The sequence below is a fragment of the Pleurodeles waltl genome, chromosome 11 (genome assembly GCF_031143425.1).
Source record: "Pleurodeles waltl isolate 20211129_DDA chromosome 11, aPleWal1.hap1.20221129, whole genome shotgun sequence".
NCBI classification, from domain to species: Eukaryota; Metazoa; Chordata; class Amphibia; order Caudata; family Salamandridae; genus Pleurodeles; species Pleurodeles waltl.
Genome location: NC_090450.1, coordinates 870311309 through 870338968, shown reverse-complemented (window position 1 = coordinate 870338968; position 27660 = coordinate 870311309). Strand labels below are relative to the sequence as shown.

At 44.8% G+C, this 27660-nt stretch overlaps 1 protein-coding gene across 3 annotated transcripts in view; it reads right to left on the bottom strand.

The window, feature by feature from the left end:
* Positions 1–27660, bottom strand: part of TRPV4 (transient receptor potential cation channel subfamily V member 4) — a 467135-nt gene that overhangs the window by 68592 nt on the left and 370883 nt on the right. For all 3 annotated transcript variants that reach the window (XM_069214733.1, XM_069214732.1, XM_069214731.1), the window contains exons 11-12: positions 11151–11316; positions 8789–8855 (exon numbers count right to left, since the gene is read on the bottom strand). In XM_069214733.1, coding sequence (XP_069070834.1) covers positions 8789–8855; positions 11151–11316 — 233 coding nt within the window. The remainder of the gene's footprint in view (positions 1–8788; positions 8856–11150; positions 11317–27660) is intronic.

Sequence of the window (27660 nt, the reverse complement as noted above, 5' to 3'; positions counted from 1 at the left end):
CTGGCAGTATGAGCGTTATTTAAAACCTGACGCTGCAGTGACTTAATAAAAGTGACTTAATAAAACCATCATGGATAACAATCACAACAGCCAGTTATTGAAAGTAGCACAATGAAACCCAAAGCAATTAAAAAACAAGCATTTGCAATGCAATGGGTCACACATTTGTTCATCTTAGAGCTATTAGCGTTGTAAAGTCCTACCAAAACTTTTCTTGCCACATAAATTGAAAATGAAAAGTAATACAGTTTTACACAAGCGAGTCGATTTAACGTGCCACGCCACGAGCATAAACAGAAGTTCGCTCGCAGTCAAACATATCAGCAGTTATGCAATTAACCATGTAACAGGGGCAATGTCATGAAAGGTGCTTGACTACTGCCCAGCGAGATTGCGCTGCGTAGGCAATAAAAAGAAAAAGTAATCCAGAAGCCATGCAGAAAATATGGAGCTTTGCATGTTTTCAGTAGTTTACCGGTGCTGTTGAGGAGGGCTAAACACCGGAAAAGGCGTGACGTATCCATTCCTTTCACAAATGAAATCAAGCAAACTTTAAAAGGAAAGCCCACGAACCAACAAAACTGTTGGGCATGACCTGGGCGTGGTTAAAAGCCCACAGAGAGATTACAACAGGGGCCGGAGCGCTTGCTCACTCGACCCTAATAATTGGTCAGGTTGGCTACATCAAGGGAGCTGCAAAGTAGTCCACAGGCATTGTAAGCAGAGGCACTGGGTTAACTAGTGCTGCCATTAGGTAGCCCCGAATAAGGACAGCCAGAATTAATTATGGCCAGAGCTGATGGCTTTGAAACTGTCGAACTAGGTTCAAGTTCTGGCATCCACTCAACTTTCTGTGATTTTTGGAAAATCCTTTAATCTGCTTGTGCTTACAAAACAAGCAATGTCAAAGCAAACAGTTCTCGCCTGCCAGAGAACTATTGGTTTTGACAATGTTTTTAGCGATGTTGTACAGAAGTGCGACTGTTAAGCTGCATGACTGACATTAAAATAAAAGTGCTATGATGTGACCAGCTCTGGACGCATTATAGTCGTTTTCATTTTCTGGCCGTGGGTGGAATGGAAATTGGGGGGCAGGAAGCAACACAGAGGGAGGGTGTGTGGGAGGGCTAACACAGAGGGATGTGGATAAAAAGACTGTGACTGGGACGTCGCAGGCTGAGTCATAGTTTTTTTTTGTTTATTGTGGGAGGGGAGGCATTGTGTGTGTGTAGGGGTGGTGGTAAGCTGAGGGTGTTGGAACAGAGACAACAGGCGGAGGTCTTGAGGGCAAACTGATAACAAAAGAGGGTGGGACAAGAGGGCTATGGGCAAGCTGATGATAACAGAGGGTGGGAGGGGTCGTGGGCAAGCAGACGATAAGAGATGGTGGGAGGAAGGGGCTGGAGGCAAGCTGACAATAATTGAGGGTGGGAGAGAGGTGCTGAAGGCAATCAAATGACAATAGAGAGTGCGAAGGTGGGGTTGGGGGCAGGCTAAAGACAACAGAGGGTGAGAGGGAGTGGCTGGAGGAAGCTGACAAAAACAGAGAGTAAGACGGAGGGGCTGGGGCAAGCAGGCCACAACAGGAGGCGAGAGGGAGGAGGGCTAGGGCATGTGAGTGATAACAGAGGGCGGGAGGGATGGGCTGGGCTAAGCTGACAAAGGATGGGAGAGAGGCACCGGGGGCAGGGAGACAGGCAGAACGTGTAGGATCAACAGGCTGGAGGAACCCAGAGGGTGGACAAGCACATAAGGGACATGCCATAAAAAGATGCACCCTGGTTGCGAACTTAAACACAAATAAAGTAGTGCCTAAAAATATGAGCAGTGGAAGGACAAGTAATGCGTCCATGCTCTAGGGAAGGAACAAACAGGAAGGAAGCCTACAACAGCTGGCCAATAAGAACCAATTAAGAAACAAGGAAATGAGTGTGACAAAGAAGTCAACCAAAGCTACATAATGGGCAGCCTCCAAGCCACTGTTAGAAAATAATCCGTCTCGAGGAGACAATGCATGTGGAGTCCAGGCAAAACCTATAAAAATGAATCTGAGCTTGTGCAACGTAATTTTTGAACTCATGTGAAGCACTCTAATGTCCTCGGTCAAGCTTGCTCTGCATAAAACTGCAAAAATAAAATAAAACAAATTTAAAAAAATACCCAAAGTACTGAATTACTGCGGCAGTGTCATGGCACTCCATTCCTTAACAGAAACATTACAAATAAGATTTAGTGCTGTGGAGAACGTTCCTGGCAGGGAACAGCTGGTGGAGTTGTTGGTATGTGTGTATTCACAGCGCCAGTTCACCCGCCCAGACTGCATAGATTATTTTCTTTGATGTTTTTTACCCTGAAGCTCTGCGCAGATTTGGTATTGATTCCCTTGGCTGATGCAAGGAGTTTCAAGAAAAGATCACATCTCTGCGTGGTGGAGGCCCGGGCAGGAACGCCGGTGGAGAGGCATTACTGGGTCGATATATCCATGTAGAATTAAATGTGTAAGCTGCCGCTTGTAACACCATTTATCACGACCATGCACCAAGCACAAAGATAGAGGGCACGACGAGGTCACACTAATAATAATGTGTCATTATGTAACATATCCTACTGCACTTGTGTCCTTTCTGGGTAATGTTAGTAGCAAATTTTAACACTGCCCCATTTAATGGGCACCGACATACGAAAGATAAAAGGCTGAGTCCGCCTTACCTTCATTTGTATTCTTTATATTACCGCCATTCATTTGGAAGCATTTATCTCACTGCTCCATCTTGCCATTTATGGGATATGTAAGTAGCAGTAACACCAAGCTGAACAGATTAGCTATCAGAAGCACACAGCACGCTTCTCTAATAACTTAAGCATGATAATCACTGGTGGCCTTCAACATTTTGAACAGGCGCAGCACCGAGGCTGGGATTGCACAGAGCCTCATGCGCATTCAAAATCTTGGCTGACACCTGGGTGCCTGTCCAGAACACGGTTACTTAGAATGTGGCTGGGATGCTCTAAATAATGATGGGGTATTAGGTAATTATATGTCTCAATATGTGTTAAACCAAAGAATTAACACAAACAGCAGGTCTATGAGTGACAGCAGCAAGGCCATCAGAATACTGATGAGGAATATTTAACATGACCATCAGGATGCAGACGTGGAATATCAATTAAGTGAGAATGGTGTCATAACTTGCATATGCACTCACTCATCCATCTATTTGTTCTCAGTAAGCTAAGCACTCCGGAAGATCTTTCTGCAGCCTACATGTCACTCCTGATTTACCCGTGCATGTTCTGTAAGCAATGAAAGTTTATATTATTCTGACCTCATGAAACCGTTCTGCAGGGAATGGACGTGTACATTTGCTGCTTTCTTTCAGATAGGGAAGTTTGCTTTGCTACTGCCATGCTGTACTTGTGTGGGGGAGCTAAGCTTGCACTACTGTTGCTTTTTTGTATATGTACTGTGATGGGAAAAGCTTGCATTGCTGCTGCTGTAGCTTTATCTGTCCTCAGATGAAGGGACGATTATACTCTTTCTGCCCAATGTGTATCTGTTCTATGAAGGAGTGTTTCCACACCTGCTGTCCAACTTTATGAAAAAGTAAACTATGTCCTTATTGCACTTGCATAACATGCCCTATGATCCAGAGATTGTTTCATAATATTTGAAGTAAAATACTGAGACTATATTCATGAAGAAGATGCCTAACCATATTTTGAGTGCCGAAACATGCCAAAAGAAACGCCTAGTTTGGTGCATGACCCTCCTATTTTTAATCTTGTGGAAGGGAGACAACAGCAAAATATATTTGTAGCTCACCCACACACAACTGTAATAGAGGTCTGGCAGTTTAACAAACATAAATGGTGACATAACCTCACCCAACTAGGGAATCCCTATCTAGGTGACTGCACAACCAATGAACAACACTGCTCCTGGATACTTCTCAGTTCTCTATGTGAAACCCAGTGTTCAATCATTGCACACTAGGTATGCAATGGTTCTTCTCCTATGTAAGTGCATTATGTGTGGTCATTCTAAAAGAGCTTTGGTTAGTTATTTCAGGAATGTTCTACTCCCTGTGCTGGTTTACAGACAGCGTACAACAATCCTTTAAGTCTTTTCTTTCCCTCCTTAGAGTGTTAGCTACCTCTGATGTACATGCCCTGTATGTGAGTGAATCATGTGATGTTCTTATTCCTACAGTTACTGGTCCCTTATTATTTGTATTATACAAGATTCTGCTCCTGCTGTTCATATTCTACCTATGCTAGGTTTTGAAGCTTGGTATATGTGTAAAACACGATTTTTTTTTAATGGACTAGACTAGAATTTGTAAATTTTTAAAATAAAGTTGACAAATGGCACTGTCTTGTATATGATTTTCGCTAATTTTGGAATTTTAGCTAATTTTGCCAAAAGTGCAATTATCCACGCAACAGTGTTGATTTCATGCAAAATGCTCGATTACTGTCCAGCGAGATCGCGCTGCACAGGAACTAAAACGAAAAAGTAGTCCAGAAACCATGCTATAACCACAGAGGCTTGTATGTTTTCAGTAGTTTACTGGTGTGCTCAAGGAGGGCTAAACACCGGAAAAGTCATGGTTTTCACAAATAAAATCAAGCGATTTTTAAAAGACAAGCCCACAAACCAACGAAACTGATGGGCGTGACATGGGCGTGGCTAGAAGTGCACAGAGAGATTACAGCAGGCTAGAGCACTTGCGCGCTCGACCTTTAAAAGAACATGATTTACCAGAATAATACAAGCAGCAACCTGAAAAGACACTGAGAAAAATAAAACAATGTGCTGCTACTCCTCTTTTTGGGCTCATCCTTGACCTACAGGTTGGTGTGATTTAAGTAGAGTGCCTGCAATGATTTGCGCCCAGCCATGAAATGGTGCAGCATGTACTGCCGGTGCTGCCCCACGAGGGCCGTCAGTGATAATCATTTATATAGCACCCACAACAGAAACAATCAGCTTGTGTACCAGTGGTTACACCGGCTAGACAGAGGGCATAGCTAGCATGTGGATTATTGGCCTTCCTGCCCTACATTTTAAAATAGCCACCCTCTGACCTTGTTCTGGCACTGTGCAGGGAGGATGAGAGCAAGCGTTAGGGGAGGGTTGTATGAGCAAGTTTATAAATATTCACCACATATTAAAGTAGGCTGTTGTCTAAACTGATTCAGAGACATGCTTTGCTGCGAGGGGAGCTAAAGAAACTGAGGACACATCACACTCCAGGAATGATATACCGAAGGCCATTTATTTAACCTTGGCATATGTTACACAATATGCCATAGACGCTACAAGTAGGAGTACTCGGTGTGCTGCAGCATCCTCAGAAATAATCAGGCAGGAGATCAGAAGGTAAATGAGCAATAAGGATTACTTTCAATTTTGTGTGTATCCTGTCACATTTGCTGCACGTTGAAAGACAAACGTCAAATATCAGGCTATATCTTCTGACAAACTGCTGCTTATTTGGGAACTGAAGTGTACTATTACTTCTCCGACTGCAAAGTAAGAGGATTTTGTAAAAGTAATCTAGGTGACAATCCTGATGGGATACAGGAAAGGGAAGGCTGTGACGATTGTTTTCCTGACACTGGAAATGAACTATACACATTTTTCAAACTATATCAGCAATTAGGAAAGCACAAATGAAGCACTTTTTTGTAATTCTAAAGTGTGATGAAAACAAAGATTTTAATAAGATGAAAAGAAATCAAAACACTTTGTGATGCACAACTAAGTATTCGAAAAAATACAGTTTCAACACATTTGTTTTTGCACTATATATTTTTACCAGTAAAAACGCATGTCTATGCAAATTTAGCGCCCGTTTCAAAGGAAAATGTGATATCTGTAAAAGACAGCGTGCTATCTCATCAGTGCTCCAAAATCCACCACTGCCCATATACACACACTTGCTACTCTCCAGCTGAATGGGCGTGGGACATTTTATATACTTGTTTTTTGTATGACGCTTGGATCTTTCACACTCCCTATGACTTCAGTGGTATAACATTAATGGCAGCACCCCCGCTCTAAAAATTGTTCAAGCCCCACTGCCAAACGCGACTTCACTTAGAAGGTACACTGACAACATGAAAATGTAAAAAAAAATATAAAGAACCTATTTGGTTTATATAAATGTACCTAATAACTGTGTTCAGAACGGTTTAACACTATTTTAAGGCAGGGTAGAGGTTGTGTAGACATGTGAAATTTAGGTTAACAACTGGAGAACGGCATACATAGATAAAATGGCAGCAAGAACATTAAACAAAGCCTCCTGCCAGAGAGGGCATACAGGAAAAGACAACAGTGCAGGAATTACGAAAAGCATTTGCAATGCAATAGGTCTCGCATTTGCTTGAGCTAGAAAAAGACACAAGGCAGCCACAAAGGAGAAATAAACTAGAAGAGTCACCAAAATATATCAAGAGTGTTCAAACTGTCATAAAAATGTTGAACTGGCCTGTATTATGGTCATAATTGTAAAAACAAATTTATTCTTGATAAAATACAAAATAACCTAAACTGCAATTACACACCTGACAGCTTACTTAGGAACAAACCCAAACCAACCAAGCATACCTCTAGGTTGGCGCACATTACTCCATACTATAGCTCTAGTAATAAACTGTATAAGAATCCATATTGGTATTGCCATGCTTTAAATTTAGAAACATCTTTGAGAGACTATGGTGCTCATTCTGAGTTTGGCATGCGGAAGAGGCCGCCCGCCAAACTCAACCCGCCACCTGACCGCTGGTGCCGTATTCTGACTTCACCGCAGGGCTGGTGGGCGGAAACAGTGTTTTCGCCTCCCAGCCCTGCGGTGAAGTGGACTTTAACATTGACGCCGGCTCAGAATCGAGCCGGCACCAATGTGGCGGTGTAGCGGCACCCGTCGTGCATTTCACTGCCCGTAACTCGGGCACTGAAATGCACGATGGGGCTGTGCATGAGGGTCCCAGGCACCCCCATTCCGCCAGCTTTTCCACAGCGGTGTGAATCGCCATGGAAAGGCTGGCAGAGTGTAACTCTTAATCCGACGGGCAGTGCTGTTTGCAGTGCTGCCCTGGCGGATTACAACCGCCGGGACCGCCAGGCTGGAGGCCTTCTACGGCGTGGCAGTATCGGCGGTATTACTGCAGCGTTTCGGCCGCAGTCGGAATGTGGCAGATCGGACGCCACTACAGCGGCGACTCGGAATGAGCACCTATGTCTCTAACAAACCTACAATAGGGGTACAACCTTGCAAAACATCTTGTGTCCCAGTTTTTTGGCCCAGGAGAAATATCATAATATTGGTGGATGTTTCTTATTGAAAACAACTGCAGGTAGAGCTGCCGCACTGCTACGGAGAGAGAGAGAAACAGCTAGCAGATGCATTTACCATTAAATCTAGAGAAGCAGAGATTACACTGCCCTTTACTATCAGTAGTACAATTTGGGGACCTAAGTGTGGCTGAAAAACGAGAGTCCTACTGTACTCCACAAATACTTCAGCCTTCAGGAGTTATCAGACATGTCATGTTCAAATGACCCACTGCAGCAAGTGGGTACCAGAAATATACCCAAACACTGGCAAAATGTAGACACAGAGGGGGTCATTCTGACCCCCGCAGGCGGCGGGAGCCGCCCGCCTGGAGGGAGCCGCCATATGGCCGCTCCGCGGTCGAAAGACCGCGGAGGCCATTCTGGCTTTCCCGCTGGGCTGGCGGGCGACTGCCAGAAGGCCGCCCGCCAGCCCAGCGGGAAACCCCTCCCCACGAGGAAGCCGGCTCCGAATGGAGCCGGCGGAGTGGGTAGGTGCGACGGGTGCAGTGGCACCCGTCGCGTATTTCAGTGTCTGCAAGGCAGACACTGAAATACAAAGTGGGCCCCTCTTACGGGGGCCCCTGCAGTGCCCATGCCATTGGCATGGGCACTGCAGGGGCCCCCAGGGGCCCCACGACACCCCTCACCGCCATCCTGTTCCTGGCGGTCGGAGCCGCCAGGAACAGGATGGCGGTGAGGGGGTCGGAATCCCCCATGGCGGCGCAGCAAGCTGGTCTGACCGCGGCCAAAGCGCTGCGGTCAGAATGCCCTGCGGGGCACCGCCAGCCTGTTGGCGGTGCTCCTGCATCGCCGGCGACCGCCGGGGTCGGAATGACCCCCAGAATGTGCTACTATTGCCATGCTAGTTGCAACCAAACGCCCAAATAAGCAACTGAGGATGCTGCAAAGTGCTTTACCAAGCATGTTCATTGTGGAGAACTCTGTGCATAACAGCTAAGTATATTTATTCACGTAGCTCATATGACCCCTAATATGAGTATGTTTCCTTATTTGTAGATGTCCACATATGTTTTGTATTTTATAAAACCATGCTCATTAAGTTTGACTAGTCTCTCCTGTTTTCATTATAGTCATTAGTCAGGCAAATTTATTCCGTGCTGTAAATTAGGATGATTTGAAGTTTCAATTTGTAATTTAAATTCGGGTATTTTAAAATGTGTGCACTTAGTAATTTGCAGTGATTAATCGCCATGCAATGAATTTGAAAATAAATATTCCACATAATCAGCAGCGCTTCTGCATCTTCATGCTTTCCCCTCCTGTTAGGGAAAAAGAATGTATGCAGGTGATATTTTGGATCTGTCTCTCTCCTGCGCTTAGAGTGTATAGTTCCTCCACATTATTTTTTATCATTGATGCATTCAAATTGTTCTCGCCACCTTTGGAAGGGGTTCCCACCCATGATGCACTCTGCCTACATACCTGAAGCATATCCAATCATGAACAGCAGGTAGACCAACAGGAAGCGGAAGAGGTCTTTAAAGAGGATCTGCAAAGCAAAGGAGACATTTTATTTTTCAAGAGTTTTGTAATTTTGTCGAAACAGTTGTCCCATTTCCCCAGACAGGATTCTGTAGTTAAGATTGTTAATTATACCGTTGCTCAGTGATCTATTCTCCACAGCGTGTAAACCATCCAAGAGGGTTTCACACATGGATAATCAGAGCTGCATTTTATCATTGTTACACTGTCACTGTAGTTGACATCAATACTAAAACTAAACAATTGGCCAATTAGGTCGTTCCTTGCCAAGTGGCAAGAACCATTCAGGTGTAAATGTACTACAGAAAAGATCAATAATATAAAATAGTACAGCAAAACCGAACTTCTTTTTTTCTCGCCAGACTTATACATTTTCATAGTGAATATGAGGACAAAGTAAAATTGATACTTGTTCTGAAATGTCAAACAATGTCTGGGGAAGCAAAAGTTACAAATCAAAAGCAAAGTGGTAGTAACACTGCAATGGAAACAATAGAAATTCTTGCCTTTTGATTGGTCCTTCATGCCCATGTCTTGCCTTCAGCACCATAAACAAAATATCAACAGGCTCAGGACAATATACTTCACAACCCCCAGGGGTCTGCACTTGGAGGGTACACAACGCACCTGTGCCTGTTAAGCTTGTGAGGGGCCATATCAAAGTCACGTTTTCTGAATAGTCCCCCTGGATTTCTTGCCTTTTCTGGACACTATTTTCACTGATATTAGGGCAGAGCGCTGTGACACTGCCAATCAATGCCACAGTGCTATGGACTTACTAGTAAATCAAATGTGCCAATGATGGATAAACCAATCACCAATACAATCTGGTTAGCAGTGGTAAAGTGCCCAGAGTCCTAAAGCCAACAAAAACTGGTCAGAAAAAATAGGAGGAAAGACGCTAAATGTTTGGGGATGACATTGCAAAAAGGGCCAGGTCCACCACAACCCCCCACCCAGACTAAAGCCAGGTAAGGTCAATCAATACCTTGATGGACTTCCCTGATTGGGGTGATAGAACATGGACCCTGACCCCCAACAGCAGAAGTATGTTCCAGATCCTCTGTGCTGCGGAATCCAACACAAAACACTGCACGTTAGTCTCTTTCTTACGAGTCTGTCAGCAGTGTAGGGTAATTAATAAAGCTCAGTGATGCAGATAATTTAGTGCCTCTATCAAGCATCTGTGTGGCATCTGCAGGGACATAACAGGCTACCAACCCCCTAATCCAACACCCAGATCCAGCTGGAGCCTACCCTTGAACCCAGGTGGTTCCCCTCAGATTCTGGACCCTGATAGTGACCTCAGAGAGGCTGAATTGAAGTGTGTGAGCTCTTCACAACTGTGAATGGGCCTGCTGGCGCCATAATCTTGTCACCCGCACAGCTGTCCTGGCCTGACTGTTCGCAGCAACAACAGGATCTTCAGGCTACAGCAACGCCTGGACTGCTGTTTGGGCTACATCGACAAGCATCCGTGACACTTCTCTGCTCATTGCGGCCCCCTCCACCGCAAACGGGATTCTTTGCAATAGACTGAGAAGGGACCTTCTCAGCTGGAATAACCTGGTCCCTGTATCTGAGGTGTGCTCCATCATGGTCAGCCTAAACCTGTGACTTTCTAACGGTCTTGCAGGACCAGATGGCTGCAAGTGGCACTTTGGGCTTTTTGGCACTATATTCACTTAAATATTTAAAATTGTATAACTCTGCATCTGTTGACTGGATTTTTGTCATTTTGGTCTTGTTTCATTTATGAAAATGGTCTCTACTTTTCTAATTTGGTGTGGGAATCTTTTTGTGAAGTGTTTTCATTTCATCACTATTTGCAGTGTGGCACAAATACTTTACACACTGCCCTACGCCAGACTGATCTGTGCCAAGCTACCAGAGGGCTGAGCACAGGTTAATTTAGGGTTTGCTTGTGATTTCACCTTGACAAGGTTTGTGGTTCCTGCTTGAGTTGAGTTTCACACCCCTCAACTACTAACCTAATTTTACAATGCCGTACTGTGCGTGATCGGCACTGGCTTTCTGCATTATGGACTAGGCCACGCTGGATAAATGTGAATCTGCATGGTAAAAATTGGTATGAGATACACTTGAATCTAGCTAGGTCCTACCACTTTAAAACAGGCTACTTTCACCTGACAGTTGTGTAACAAGGACCTATTTAATGATGATGGTATTTAATGTTCTTGTGGGGGTATAGACCATGTTGAATTACATTTACATCCTCTTTCAGATAAGACGTTTCCACTTTCAATGCCAAGTCAAAGTCGGAAACAAGACACAAACCAACCTTCTGGATCATGATGCTGTATGTCCCAGTCAGCTTCAGCCCTCTGGTAAAATAAAGCGTGTTCATCCATCCAAGCACCAGGGCAAACACCATGACAGCCAAGTATGCTTCGATGCCAGATAAATATAATGCAGCTGACACAATCACCAGCACTGAATAGATGAAGCTGCAAGAGAATATATTATTGTCAATGAAAGAAGCACTCTGTTAACACCAGCGGGGGAAAACACTAAGTAAAAGAAGCATGCCAAGCACAACAAATGATGACAAGGACAATAGGTCTGGCTTTGTGTTTAGAGAAAACAGCTTTCTTGGGTAGGATACAATCTGTTCTGTGTTTTGTTCATATGCATCTATGGTGATAAAAAATACTTATTTCCAAACAGCATAAGAGATATATTAGAATAATTAATTTGGATCTTTCAATTAATAACAAAATAAAAGAGTGTATTACCTAAGATTCCAGCACTGATGATTTACTACTTCGTTCACCTTACACACTAATAATGTCCATAAAGTGAGGACAGCAGAGTTCTTCAGAGCCTTACTCACATAAGTAGCTATTGCTACCATTGCTGCTCATTGTCTGCTCGACAGCTTACAGTATGTAATCAAGGATTACCCATGCCTTCTTAAAGCCCGTCATGAATTAGCTGAAGTGTACTGTCATATTGACTGGGAATTTACCAAAGAATTCATATTTTTCACTCAAATTTACATGGACCTTTTAACCCTTTCTGCAAATCTATCAGGCAGCATCAACTCATCAAATTTAATATGTAAACCGAAGCTTTCTCTGACCAAGGGTTGGTTTTCCGTGTGTGATGCATTACAAATAACCGGTACATAGATCTCAGGCTTATTTTTTTTTAAATAGAACTTCTGATTGAGCTCCCTTATTCTAGTGGCAGGTGCGTCACTTGGAAGTGTATGTCCCAACATTTTAAAAGATTTTTGGAACGCAGAATCTTTTTCTGCATTTTAGGTACTTAATTCATACATAACAATTGTCAAAGTTTTGATTTTACACTTAGGAAAACCCTCTCCAGGTAGTAAATTTCAGGATGTATGTAGACACAAGCTGACTTTGATGCTTGGGGTGACTCGATTCCAAGAGCATAAGGTGTGAACCTGGGGACACTTCAATGGTTACAAGAAACATGTTTTGAGCAGTCTCAATTAGATTTGACTGTTCATTGTTCATGTTCCTAGATTGTACTTCAATCTGAGGAGTCTTACAGTTGAATAACAAGATGGCGGCCATATGTGTGACTTGCTGCAATATTACATCCTCAATTTGCAACCTACCTCTAAAAAACGCTTCCTCCCACTTTGTACCCAAAATCCTTCATGAAAAAATTATCTAAACCTAAACCTATTGATTGTTCACTCGAATTACCCGCTTGTTACCCTCTGTCCTCTTCAAACCTTACTATCTCTGAGTGCAGCCTACACTAAGTCGCATGCCTTTCTTCTTTACTCTCTATTAATGTAGCTTTGAAATTGCCTGCACCTAATTTCATAGATCACAATCTCTCCTTCTTTATAATTACTAGTGTCAAGAACTACTGACCTCTAGCCTATCTGTTCAACCCACCAATCAACTTCCAAAAACAGACACCGATGACCCAACTTAGCTGCTATTAGTCTAATCTATGACGAAGAAAGGAAGTAAATGCATGGAATGCTTTTCTTGGGAGCACATGACTAATCCTAATAACTAATAACCAGTGAACTAACCACTAACCTAAAAAATGCAATTACAATACAAAATACGCGATTGAAACAGTCAAACTGACAATGTTTTGTTGGGCTTTAATTTAAAAACGCAAGCTATGAATGATCACGTACCTTAGTGTGCAAACGCAATTTCCAGATGATATTTCTGTTTTACAACTTCTATTTTAGAGCCACTGAAAGTCCAGTATAGGCTCAATTTGCTAAGCTAATCACTGCCCACAGACTACAGTGTAGTTCCTCAAAAACTTTGAAAAACACACCAGAACAAGCTGGGTTCTGCACTGGTCAGCTCCTTAACTGGCCCCATCTCAATCAACAATCACTGGCCTCTCCCAGTTTCCTGTCTCCACCTCCTTTTCTACCACAGCAGAGCATCAGTAGTTAGGGACAGATAAAGTACTCCTCAGTCTCTTGAACATTATCAGCATTAAACAAAGCATCTCACCCCATACTTTTCAAAGGTCTCACCTCATCTTTAGGTCAATACCCATCCATACTTGCCACTCACTGCTACCTCTCTCACCTGGACATATGAAACCTTCATCCGCTTTTGGTGTTGCCTATTCCAAACCAGATTATCAAAACCAACAGAAAACTCTTACAAACAACAATTCTGCTCTTTCACCGACTACTCCATTGACAACCTGCAGCAAAACCTGATCAAAGTAGCAACATCATCCAACCATTACAGATACATAAACTCACAAATCGACAGTCTTAATCACGCATTCTGCACCACTTCATTGAAAACCTGCTCATCTTGAGGTGAGCTACAAACATGCTGGTGCACATAAAACAATTCACAAATGGTTCTAGTGAATCAGTAAACTAATTGATCCACTGCAGGTACATGTATTTGATTTCATGGTTACATTTTCTAATCCCAGAGAGTTCACTGAGCCTTTCATTCTTCTGAGTTGATAAGAAAAGTGCAATTGAAAACTGTAATAATACAAATTATCAGTCAAGACATCTCTTGGATGTGAATGTGAGGTCAACTTTTATGTTACAGACAACACAGTATTCAGATGTGAGAAGTGAAGTGGTACAAGACATCTCCAGAAAAACCTACAGGTCTTGAAAACTCTCTGCTGGGTACACTGAAGCGCATGAGTGTTGGGCAAAAAAAACAAACAGACTACTCTTGACACCATCGGTGCATCTACTAATAGAACCACATTTAAAAAAATCATCCAGTCAAAGGAGCAGTACCTCTATGGACCCTCAACTGCACTGCTTCACAAACAAGTGCAATCCAATCAACCACTTCCATCAAAGAAAAAACAGACTAGGAAATTCATCAATGACAGAAAGGCACTTACACTCACACATTCAATGCTGTAATAAATCCAAATGAAAATAATTTGCCCTCTCGACATTAAGGACCTGATCAGCCCCTCCAACATGCACAGGACCATTTCCTCAACATTTTCAAATAATCAAGAATAAGCTCTCAAGTCTCTGCTTTACACTGTGAACACTGTCCTCATGAAATACACCTAGCATAGAAAATGACAACTGGACACGTCTTGCCTCCAAAGAAGAAATCAAACCTCAACCCTGCCAATTTCTCCAACTAAGGCCCACAACCACTTTCTCAGCAAAATTATCAAGAAGGTCGTCGTAATTCAGCATCACAAGGAAATTAGGATTAACCCCCTCCTCCAATGTTGACAGTCAGGATTCACACTACAATGAAGCAAAGAGAAAGTCACTTTTCATGTGGTGGATGATGCCATCCACAACACTGACTATAAAGACATAATGGACTCTTGAGCATTTGATAAGGCCTCCCCATCCACGCTGTCAAACACCCTCACCTCAAGAATAAGCGTTGATGACCTCATCTTCAAACAGTTCACATACAACATGACCAACACATCCCATCAAATTAACAATTTTATATCTGAATGCCATGCCATGACCTGTGACATATACCAAGACTCCATCCTTTCATCAACCATGTTCAACCTCTACATGAAATCTGACAGGCAAAACATCAAGATTTACCACCAAGACAATGAAATACAACTCTGTGTGAGCCCCTGGAAAACAGAATTTGTCCAGATAACCAACGACATCAGACAAGAGCAAGTACCAGATTAGCTCACCACACAGAATCTTGGTGTTTCAATCCTCTAACTTACCAACTGCACCAAGTGCTCACAACTCCAGGTCAACAAGAATCCGTGCATTAAGACTTACATCATGAAGACATCTAAATCAGGAGAGCACCAGTACCCAACTTTGCTAAAGAATTATGTTTTACCCCAGTGTAAAACTTTAGAACAATTGTTCAAGAACTGGTCCAATTTTACCTGGATAGCAGCAATACCCTGATCACAGACATTCCTCCCCCCCCCCCCCAGTGCATGCATCCACTAGCAAGAAAAATATTTCCTTAAAAATCCAGGGACTATGTTGAGCCCCAAGATAAGCTGTATAGCTTTCAGAAATTGCTACACCATATTCAAGTCGGTTGCCTTTTCTACACCACCAAGCATTTTAGACAAAGTTAAGATTACTGGTGGTGATTACAACACACACAACCATAACATCACCATGGCTGAATGACTCAAACAACGCAAGATTAAAAAACATAAAAGGCAGTCCTTCTCCTGCTATGGACGAAGGTACTAGAATTCCATTCTGGAAAAACAGATCCAACAATCCTTGCTGCTGCTCCAAATCAGGAAAACAGTGGACATCACATCTGGAATTAAACACATTGACTTCTTGCCTTTTCGAATAGTACAGAAGAAAGTTCTTTAGACTGTTACCAAGTCTTACTGCCCATATTTTGTAAACCAGCCTTTCCTTTCTTCACTGCTTTATAGTTAGGTTTCCACGTCATAAACGCATATACATACACGCATGTTAAATGCCTGTAATAATGTGTACTAAGCCTAACTCACATCATATGCATTTTAATAAAGTTGGCGAGCTGAGCTATAGCTGGATTTTGCAGCAATTTGTTTCCATTCTGGTAATACAGGGGGCACTTGCTGCCATGAATAAAGTCAAGTGCACTTGCTACAGCATTCCCTCAAGGGGGTGACTGCTCATCATCGAACAGCTGATTGTTGCTCAGCTGGTGTACCAACAACAGCACTTATGGAAATAGTTTATTTTGTATCATATGCGGCCATCTTAGAAGGTACCAATGAGTTTACTTGGTTGTAATTAAAGCAGGGCTGTTCATGTTAGCAACCACTGAATTTCCATATTCCCTATATGCAAGAAGATCACCCACACATGAAGTGAAGGTATCAAGTGTACACTGTCAGCTCCTTGTACTGCTCTTGTAGCATTCTCTTCTGCTTCCTTTTTGTCTGATAAATTGTAGTAGTTGAATTAAGTCCTATGGGAGTAAAACTGACTGTATATCCACAATCACCATAGGAGTCAGTGCCCAATGACCTGAAAACAGAGGTAGCAAGAGTTTAAGATACAGCCTTTTCAATTTGGTCAGTCAGTTTGTGTTAGAATTAATCCAAACGTTTCTCCCTGCTATCCTGCTGTACTTCTGGCCTCGTCAGTTAAATCACTCAGTAATGTCATCAAGCTCTACATTCTCATATGCAAGACATGCATGATGCCACCTTCATCGTGGTCTCAACCAAGATATCCCTTCCACCATGGGGGAAACACATATCTCAGTCTCTCCTGCCTACACAAGCGGCACATCAATAAAGCCAAAACTTCAGCAAGCAAGAGAAACAAAAGCATGCTGGGCCACAACTAGGGGGAGGTTTTCAAGTCTCTGGGTCCTGGTGCTTAGGAATTAAAATAGCTAGCTGCTGTTCAGATGTCACCAGATCTTTTAAGACCTTTGGTGTTAGCTTTGCGGCTGATGCTATGCTACCGTCCGGGAGACTCCTCCTCTTAACCAGTTAGTTAATATTTATTGTGCAGTAGAGTGGGGGATGGTGGAGTGAGCAGAGTGCGCTTGCAACCTTTCTGCAGCCAACAGGTGAGTAACTGTTAGAATTAGGCATGCAGCCTGACAGGAACTCCCAACATTATCACCAAAGTAGGTACTGAGGTAATTCCGAATGTGTATCCACCACAAACAAAGGGCCAGCCGCCAACCTTGCTGCAGACCCTCAAATCACTTTCCAAGAAAAGTCATCAACAGCAATACCTATCAATAAATCAGGCTTGGAGTCCAACAGTAATACTAGAAGTCCGGTGGAGAATGCTAAACCAGCAATCCAAATCAAGCATGGGGACTCAAACCAAATTGATGGCATGTACATCAACCCCAGTCTTGGACCTTCTGCTCAATAATGAAGACGATTTAACAGTAAGCCAGGCAGAGCTGTCGAGAGCTCTGTCAATGAACAAATATCTCCACAGCGTGCAGCATCATCAGCACTTCGAGCACCAAGAGCATTCATGATTCTACACATGGCAGCCCATTACATAACAGTAAATGATCGGAGCTTGAGACAGATTTTTATTCTTGTAAAGGAGAAGACCCGATTACTTCAAGTCTAAAAGTGCTTCATCATTTAAATGCCAATATACTTAAATAGAATAAGGAAAAATAATAGATGCCAAACTTAAAATCTTTGGTGGGGATAATTTGGATCAAACAGTCTCCAAAGAGGAAGATTGAAGCAGTGATTCAATAGTTTCTTTTGATGCATACTGCCTCATAAAAATGCATTATGAAAGCATTAAAGTTCATTATTAATACAAATAATTTTCAGCTGCATTCAGCTGCATAAATCAATTAAAGTAATCAAGTAAAAAAGAAAACTGAAACCTGGTTTCAGAACTTTCATTGTTCCCCTCTCGAAATCCAGAGCTGGAAAAGTAATTGTGGATATTTTCCACCTTTTGAATGCCATCAAACTCCCTTGATGTGACATAATTTATGGATGGCCTAATCATTTTGCCACATACTTCACCCCGGCAGTGCCATTGTCGTCATTCAGCAGTATGGTAGGATCATCCGACAGAATGTAGAATTGGCCTTGGCCTACACTGATAACCAAAAAATAAAGCCCCGGTAAAAGCAACACTAGGTTCTGATTGAGGCAAAAGCAGCAGGTGAGAAGGAAATGTATTATCTTCTTCCTACTGGCAGTCAGGAAGTGTCTAGCCGCATATTCTTCCACCATACAAAACAAACAGAACAGAGCTTGATATCTAAATTTTAATCATACAAGGCAAATGTGGGCCTCCTTTGTTACAGGCGAGTTTGAAAATATCACAATTCACACTTGCTACCTCCATCTCTTGGTGGTTGGAAGTGGGGACTAATTTAAGTTAGAATCACATTCCACCCAGGGTAGGAGAACCACATGTACAATGGCTCCTTCCAAATAATTCTGACCCTGACATATCAATGTTTTGCAATAGTAATCCGGTCGCAAAACACTAAAAAGTTACTGACTCACAAATTGCAGTGGTAATTAGGGTCGGACTGGCATAGAGGGCAATCCGTGAGTCAGTGTGTGGCCATTCCTTTGGCTGTTTGTGGGCCTGTTTTATGGCCTGGTGGAAGGGCTGGTTTCTAGGTTTGAGTCTGTGAGTGCATGCGCTAGCACACGCATCTTGCTTGCGAGACACTGTTGTGTACAGTAAAGGGCTTGGAGCCCGCCTGTTGCTTACCCTTTTTGTTGGCTTCTTTACAGCCTCGTAATTCATCAATGAAGGGCAAGCATCATTTCCGTTCCTCTGTGTGGGGCAGAAACCAAGCACTGTTTGATTCAACTTAATCAGTTCCTCTCCGCTGCTGCCAACGTGAGTGAGATACTATTTTGTTTTTTTTTGTTACCTTCTAGTGCCCTGCAAACAGAAGGCTTGTGACTGGTAAAAATGTGTCCAGCAGGACACACAAAATCGCAAAGATTTACTTTTTTTATAGCTAACTTTCTTTTATTTTGCCATGTTGTTTTTTCTAACTTTACATTCAGGTTTCCTTTTGTATTTGCTCATGGGCACTGTTTTAAAAAAATTATGATTATTTTATTCTAAATATTGCAAAGCGACATTGTTTCTTTATCATGTGTAATTTCTGAAATGATGCTTTTAACACATAATCGTGCTGTACACCACAATCCACACCACTACAATCCACCCAATCTCACCCCAAGCCCAATCTACTTCACTCCAAAACACTCACCTCAATCCAATCCACTTCAATCAGCCCAATCCATCCTATCTAATCTGCCCCACTCCATTCTAAAACAACCTGCACCACTTCAAAACAATCTGCCCCACTCCAATGCAAAACAATAAGCCCCATTCCCATATACCCCACTCCAATCTGCCCCACTGCAATCTGCAGCACTCTAATCCAAAACAATCTGTCCCACTCCAACATTGCCCCACTTTAATCCAAAACAAACTGCCCCACTCCAACCAACCCCACTCCACCCTATCCCCACTCCAATCAAAACAATCTGCAATGCTCCAATTCACCTCACTCCAATCCACTTCACCCCAATACAATCCACCCCACTTCATCTCAATTCACCCCACTCCAAACACCACAATTAACGCCACTACAATCCAGTCCACCTCACACAATCCAGTCCAGTCCTATCTACCCCCACCTCAATACAACCCACCCAGCAAGCCCTATCACTCTAATCCAAACCACCTACCCCATCCAATGTAATCCAACCCACTTGAGTCTACCCCAATCCAAACCCCCTCACCCAATTTAAATCAACAGCACTCCAATCCAGTCCATCCCATGCAAATCCACCCCACTCAATCCACCCCATTCTATCCCAATTCAGATCACCCCACTGCACTCCAATCTAATCCACCCCACTACCTCAATCCACTCCAACCTATGCCACCCCACTCTGCCACTGAACTCTACTTCCCTCTACTCAACTCTATGACACTCTACTCCCCCACTTTTCTCTGGCACTCAACACCACTAAAGTTTAGCCATGGTGAACAACAGCCACATGGCAAAAAACATTGCCAAAGCCACTGGCTCTTGCATAGGCAAGACCTGTTGGCTTTGCCAATGACTATTACTGTTTATTTCCTTGATATTACCACAAACATTGCCTGCAGCAAGCACAAATGCATGCAGTCTAACATACCGTGGAAAACGCATAAACAAGCATGTTTTTACAAGTTCAAAATTGCCTCAATATGAAAACAAGATCACTTTTTTTTTAAAGTATCAAGTTCACTAATTATCACTTTTATTTTGGTCTTCTGGGCTATTTTCTGTACCAGTCCAATCCTGGTGCTTGGGCCTATTTTCTGTCCTACTATGACCCTGCTAGTAACTGATTTGGAATGGGAATGGGGTCCCTTCAGAATTCTTCCTCTTTGTGAACCTTAAGAAAGATTCAGAGCAATTTGGTATTTGCCCATGGTCCAACATTCAGAAAAAAAGAAAACTTTTGTTTTTAAACCAAGTTCTGTTTTCTTTAGGGAAAACAAGATGCATTTAAAGAAGTTTTCTATAAACACAATCACAGACGTACAAGTTACTTACTTTCGGTAACGAAATATCTGGTAGAGACATATTCTAGTTGCAGATTCCTTACCTTAGAATTTCCCCCAGGCGTCAGACTGGATCCGGAGACTTTTCTTTGAGCAATACCCTTGCGCATCGGCAGGTGGTGTCGGTTGACTCCGCGGGCACCGTTGGCGTCGTAGTCGCCGTGATGACGTCAGGAGTAGTATATAGACGCCGCCCTCGTGCAGTGATGTCAGTTTCTTTTAATGACTTTCCACGCCAAAGCGCAGAGCCGCTAAGAACACTGAGGTTGGTTCGCCAGAGCTAAGGACCTGAAAGGGGGAATCCCTGTCCCCAGAAATCAGATCGCAAGCGGGGAGGATGGGTGGACAGTAAGAAATCTGCAACTAGAAAATGTCTCTACCAGATATTTCGTTACCAAAGGTAAGTAACTTGTACATCTGAAAGAGACTTCTAGTTGCAGATTCATTACCTTAGAATAGATACCCAAGCAATGCCATCCTCGGTGGTGAGCTGCGAACCAAGATCATACTAGGAAGTCCTGCAGAACCTAACGACCAAAGTACCCGTCCCGAAGGACCTGACTGTCCAAACAGTAGTGTTTAGCAAACGTGTGCAGGGACACCCACGTACCTGCCTGGCAGATATCCAGGACAGGAACTCCGCGTGCTAACGCAGTGGAAGAAGCAGATGCTCTGGTGGAATGAGCACGCAAGCATTCAGGAGGTTGCTTCTTGGCCAAAGCGTGGTACATTTTGTCGCAAAGAAACACCCATCGAGAGATGGTACGCTTTTGCACCGCCTTCCCTTTTTTCACACCCACATACCCAACAAAGAGTTGATCGTCCACCCAGAAATCTTTAGTACGATTGAGGTAGAACGCCAACGCTCTTTTTGGGTCCAGACGGTGGAGTCTCTCCTCCTCATGGGAAGGATGTGGGGGTGCGTAGAAAGTAGGAAGAGTGATGGACTGGCCTACATAAAAAGGCGTGACCACCTTAGGAAGGAAGGAAGCCTTAGTGCGCAACACTACTTTGTCAAGGTGCACAGACAAGCATGGAGGTTTTGAGGAAAGGGCCTGAAGCTCGCTCACCCTGCGAGCAGAAGTGATAACAACAAGAAAGGCAGTTTTGAAGGTGAGGAGCCGCAGGGGACAATTATGCATTGGCTCAAAGGGAGTATACATCAAATAAGTAAGTACAAGATTGAAGTCCCACTGAGGCATGATAAATGGAGTGGGAGGAAATAGATGGGTGAGTCCTTTTAGGAATCTACTCACAATAGGAGATTTAACGAGTGAGGGCTCATCAGGTAGCTTAAGAAAGGCCAAAATGGCAGATAAATACCCTTTAAGGGTGCCCAAAGCAGAGCCCTGCTGGGCCAAAGAAAGAATGAACAGAAGAACCTCAGATAGAGGGGCAGAAAGGGGATCAACAGAATTTGTTGGTACACCATGCCACAAATTTCTTCCAATGACAGGTGTAAACAGATTTAGTTGATGGACGCCTGGCTGCCAAGATAACAGCGCAGACTTCGGGTGGAAGTTCAAACGCCTTCGGGTGGAAGTTCAAACGCCGTCAACTGTCGCCGCTCAATTCCCACGCATGAAAGCGGAGGTTGGACAGGTTCGGGTGAAGAACCGTCCCCTGTTGCTGCGACAGAAGATCCACCCCAAGAGGCAGTATGAGTGGAGGATCGATGGACATGCTCAATAGCTCTGGATACCATACTCTCTGTGCCCAGTCCGGAGTCACCAAGATGACTTGGGCCCCTTCGTTCCTGATCTTCTTGAGAACTCTGGGCAGAAGAGGTATAGGTGGAAAGGTGTAAAGGAGGCCAGAGTTCCACTCGAGACGAAAAGCGTCTCCAAGCAAGTGCCACCTTGGAAACTCCAACGCGCAAAACTGCTGACATTGCGCGTTCTCTACAGAGGCGAACAGATCTAACCAAGGTTCTCCCCACTGGTGAAAGAGACAATGGGCCACCTCCGGATAGAGACACCATTCGTGATCAGCTGTGCATCAACGGCTGAGATCGTCCGCTCTGGCGTAGAGGGAACCCGACAGATGTTGAACCATCAGGGTAATGCCCTGATGTTCCAACCATGTCCAGAGGAGTAGTGCCTCCTGACAAAGGATCCAGGACCCTACTTGCCCTGTTTGTTGCAGTACCACATGGCGGTAGCATTGTCCATGAACACCTACACCACCTTCCCTTTGAGAGAGGGAAGGAATGCTTTCAATGCAAGCCTGATCGCCCGGAGCTCCAGAAGATTGATATGGAGCCCAGACTACGCCGGAGACCAGAGCCCTCTGATCTCCGCCTCTCCTATGTGGCCGCCCCAACCTAGAAGTGACGCATCTGTCACTATAGAGAGATCTGGTTGGGAAAGGGAGAGGGATCTGCCGTGGACCCAATGCGGATTCTAAACCCACCACTGCAGGTCTTTTTCAGTCCCCTCCGAGATCTGGACCATGTCGGAGAGATTCCCCTGATGCTGCGCCCACTGGAACTTCAGGAACTGCAGAGCACGCGTATGCCATCTGGCATGTGTTACTCGGAGGATGCAGGAGCCCATGAGGCCCAGCAGCCTCAGAGTCAATCTCACCGAAAACCAAGACAGAGACTGAAAGACTGGAATCATACCCTGAATGTCTTGGACTCGCCTTTCAGGAGGATAAGCCCGAAACTGCAATGTGTCCAGAACAGCTCAGATGAAAGGGAGCATCTGAGAGGGAGTCAGGAGTGACTTCGGCGTGTTTATAGTGAACCCCAGCATGTGCAGGAGGTTCGCTGAAGTCTGAAGGTGAGAGACGACTTTCTGGGGCGAGTCCGCCTTCAACAGCCAGTGGTTGAGGTAGGGGAAGACTGAAACCCCTAACCTGTGCAGATGAGCTGCAACCACCGCCATCACTTTTGTGAACACCTAAGGGGCGATGGTAAGGCCGAAGGGGAGCAAGATAAACTGAAAGTGCTCGTGACCTACCACGAATCGTAGGTAACGTCTGTGGGCAGGCAGGATGGGGATGTGAAAATAAGCGTCCTGCAAGTCCAACGCTACCATCCAGTCTCCTGGGTCCAAGGCAGACAGAACCTGCGCCAGGGTGGGCATTTTCAATTTCTCCTTCTTGAGGAAGTAGTTTAGGTCCTGAAGGTCTAGGAAAGAACGTAAGCCCTTGTTCTTTTTTGGTATCAGAAAGTAGTGGGCATAACAACCACGACCTACTTCAGGCACAGGGACCTTTTCTTTAGCTCCCTCTGCCAAGAAAGCTGCGACTTCCTGGCGGAGAAGTGCCAAATTATCCTCTGGAAGGTGACTGAAGTATGTAGGCATGGTTGGTGGAGCAGATTTGAAAGGGAGGGAGTAGCCCTTTCAAACTATCTGCAAAACCCACCTGTCGGTGGTGATGTTTTCCCAGTGGGGCAGGTGATGGCAAATCCTACCACCGACTGGACGGGATGAGGGGACGGACTAGGAGGGTTTGGAGGCTGCAGCAGGGGCAGAGGTGGACTGGGCAGACCACTGGTTCCCTGTCCCACCACCACGTGGGATTCTGATTCCCCAGCCACGCAGAGGCTGAACGGCATGGGTGGCACGGTGGCTGGATGGATGGAGGACGTGACAGGGAGCCCCTTCCGTGGCCATGAAAGGGGCGAAAAGCAGGCTGTGGGGGGTGAGGGGCAGAGGAAAGACCAATGGACCGAGCCGTAGCCCGGGAATCCTTGAATCTCTCCAAGGCCGAGTCCGCTTTGACTCCGAAGAGACGGGAGCCATCAAAGGACATGTCCACGAGTGACTGTTGAACATCCCCAGAAAAACCAGAGGTACGCAACCAGGCGTGCCGTCGTAAGGCTACCGTCGTAGCAACCGATCTGCTCAGAGAGTCGGTCGTGTCCAGCCCACAACGGATTGGGAACTTTGCTGCATCTCTCCCATCGTTCACAGCTTGGGAGACAACAGCACGGGCCTCCTCCGGTATCTGCGGTAGGACTTGCGCAACCGTATCCCACAAAGAGTGGGTATAGCGACCCAAAAGGCATGTGGTGTTCACAGACCGCAGCGCGAGACTGGAGGAAGAAAATAACTTCTTGCCAAACTGTTCCAGCCTTTTTGATTCCCTGTCCAGGGGTGCAGAAGGGAATGCGCCAGAAGAAGAGGAAGCCTGGACAACAAGACTCTCAGGCATGGGGTGTTGGGACAGGAATTTAGGATCGTTCGGAGCGGGCCGATGGCGACGTGCAATAGTCCTATTCACAGGAGCCCTTGTGTTGGGTTTGGAGCAGGTACCCAAAAGGACATCGGTGAGGGCTTCATTAAACAGCAAAAGGGGTTCTGAAGTAGAAGCCCCAGGCTGAAGCACCTCCGTCAGGAGATTAGACCTGACCTCAACAATGGGAAGCTCAAGACCAAGGACCTCAGCTGCCAGTAGACCACCATCCCATATGTCGCTCCCTCCGCCTTAGCCATGGTAGGAGGAGACAGCATGCCAGCGTCAGAAGATGTGTCCAGACCACTGGTGTTGCGTCCAGTCCATAGAAGGGTCATCCTGGTATTAATAAGGGTCCAGGGACTCCTCCAATCCCTCCCCATATTCGTACCGTTAAGAAAAAGGGTCCAAAACCAACCTGGTCCCATCAAAGTCAAAGGTGGCGTCGGCTGACACCGCTCCGACTCAGAGTCTGAGTCGTCGGGGATAAGAATTGGGTCGACGTTGATAGTAGGCACTACAGACGTCGGGAGTGTCAACAAGCGACCCAGCACCGGGCAAGCTCTCGAGGGTGTGACCGGCGTCGGTGCAGATCTGCCTGTGGATCCGAAGGTGACCTCAGTGGCCGGAGCCAAAGCCGCCAGTGTGGAACCCGAACGCCCCTCAGCCGAACCCCTTGGGCCCAAAGGCACCGTATCGAGGTCGGACCGCCCAAAGATGAGGCGCATGGACTCATAAAACTCTTTAAGCTGGGCCAGGGTCACTCTGGCTTTGGGAAACTCAGGGAAGCGCGGAGCCGACCCAGACGCAGGCTCCGAGGACGGAGGCCTTGTGCGTGGACGCTCCTCCCACATCGTGTCAGCCGAGCGATGGGGTGAATTCGGAGAGCGATGGTATCTCTTCGTCTTTTTCTTACCTTGACCCGAGGATTTGAAAGAAGACAAGTGGTGATGGCTCCGCGACCAGTCTCAAGACCTTCCTCTCGAGTGAGACCGGGACCTACGTGGAATCAAGTGCTGGGCCACCATGAGCTTTAGGGACCGCTCCCTCAAAGCCTTCGGGTGCATGGCCCGGCACTCGGAGCACGACTTTGGGTTGTGGCCGCGCTCAAATACCACAGACAAACCCAAAGAGGATCAGTCACTGACATCGTACGATGACAGTCCTCGCATGGCTTGAAACCGGTCTTCGGGGGCATCCTCAACGCACCAAGTTTCACACAAAAACTCAAAAAAACGGTCAAAGTCAGTCAAAAATAGACCAGGGTATCTCTTCTCTGGATCAGCGCGGGCGCGGAAAGAAAAGAACTGATGTCACTGCGCGAGGGCGGCATCTATATACTACTCCGAATGTCATAACAGCGACTACTACGCCTACGACGCCCGAAGAGTCGACCAACGCCACCTGCCGACGTGCAAGGGTATTGCTCAAAGAAAAATCTCTGGATTCAGTCTGACGCCTGGGGGAAATTCTAAGGTAAGGAATCTGCAACTAGAAGTCTCTATAAGATATGTTGGTCTGCTGACCCTTGCAGGCCACCATCTCTGTGTTTGTAACCAGTTGTAGGTGGTCGCAAATTACAACCAGCCAAATGAATAATCATTAGGGAAGGTATTTCTGCGTCCCTCTACGATTCAGTATTTTGTCAACTGATCTATTTGTACGTAGGTCAGCTCGCAAAATCAGAACTGATTGACAAAAAGGAAGTGCACAATATGCAACCACTTTTTGCAAATTAAACCTTAGTATGAGGTTTGAAGTTTCCTCTTACTATAGTTCTTCTTTTGGTGGACATAGGGTCTACAGCCTTCTACTTTGAAATCAGTACATTAGCTTTCAGCCTCAATATATCATATAAGCTACATATTTACATAACAAATAATATCAGAATGTGTCAGCAGCGTAAAGCAAGAGTGACAATAATCTATCACTAATTTTGAACAGAACACTCTATACCTGCAATAACTCTTCAAATAGTTAGTATGTTAGGAATACAAAACCGGTGCTGCTATAAAATCTTGTTGGACACCCTGGGCTATCTGAAACCGCTTAGTGCACACCCCACTTGTGTCATATCTCACAACAGAAAAAAGATTTTAATGTATAGACCGCAGCAGGTGTAACAAACCATCCTCTGAGCCCATAGCTTTCAAGATAGCCCCGAGATTAAACTATCCACTTGCAACCTCGCCATACATAGTCTTGTCATCAATGATGTTATTTAAGATGTTAAAGTCATATTATTAATGATGTCATAGAATATGTCATGAGTGATATAAAAAGGGAAGTAATTAGCAGTACATGGCAAGGGCGTTAGTTATAGTTACTTTCTGGCTCTAATTACAGTTGCTAGATATAACTGTAACTGGTGAATTTCAGTGGTTTTGTTCATTTAAAACTGTATGTTTTAACTGACGTTTCCACCTAACTCTAATGGCCCTTTAATCAGTTTTTTTTCAGCAAATTGTAAAAGTTGTTTTAATGCAAAGTAAGATATCATTACCACACATAAATATAACACCACTTTAGCCTTTATTTTCAGTGAATTACAGGGTTCTTTTTTTTTTACACATGTTTTATTTTTTGACCACACGTAAAGCCAACCCCTTGGCCTGTGGCAAGGCCCTGCATCTAACCCCTTGTATACAATCAACCCCATGATGCGATCATCCTCCACCTGTACTCTATGTGGGGGTTGGCCAGACAGTCTGGCCTACGGTCAGGCCCTATGTCCAACTGCTCAATGGCAGCAAACCCCACTCTGTCCAAGGTTGGCTGCAGATCAGGCCCTGCGCCAAACACCCACTAATGCCCAATCATTCACCCTTTCTGTGTGGGAGCCTGTGGCAGTGAGGCATTGAGCGCAGGGCCTGGGATTAATTTTAAGTAAGGCAGACTTACTGACTTTGCCAAGGATCAGAACACCAAAATATTTTTCAAAAGCAGCACAAGCTTCAATCAATCAATCAATCAAAGAAATTTGTAAAGCGCGCTACTCACCCATGAGGGTCTCAAGGCAGGGGGAGGGGGTGGGGTGGAGGGGGGTTGGACGATCACTGTTCGAGGTTTTTTCAGAAGAGGAGGAGGTCTTGGGTCT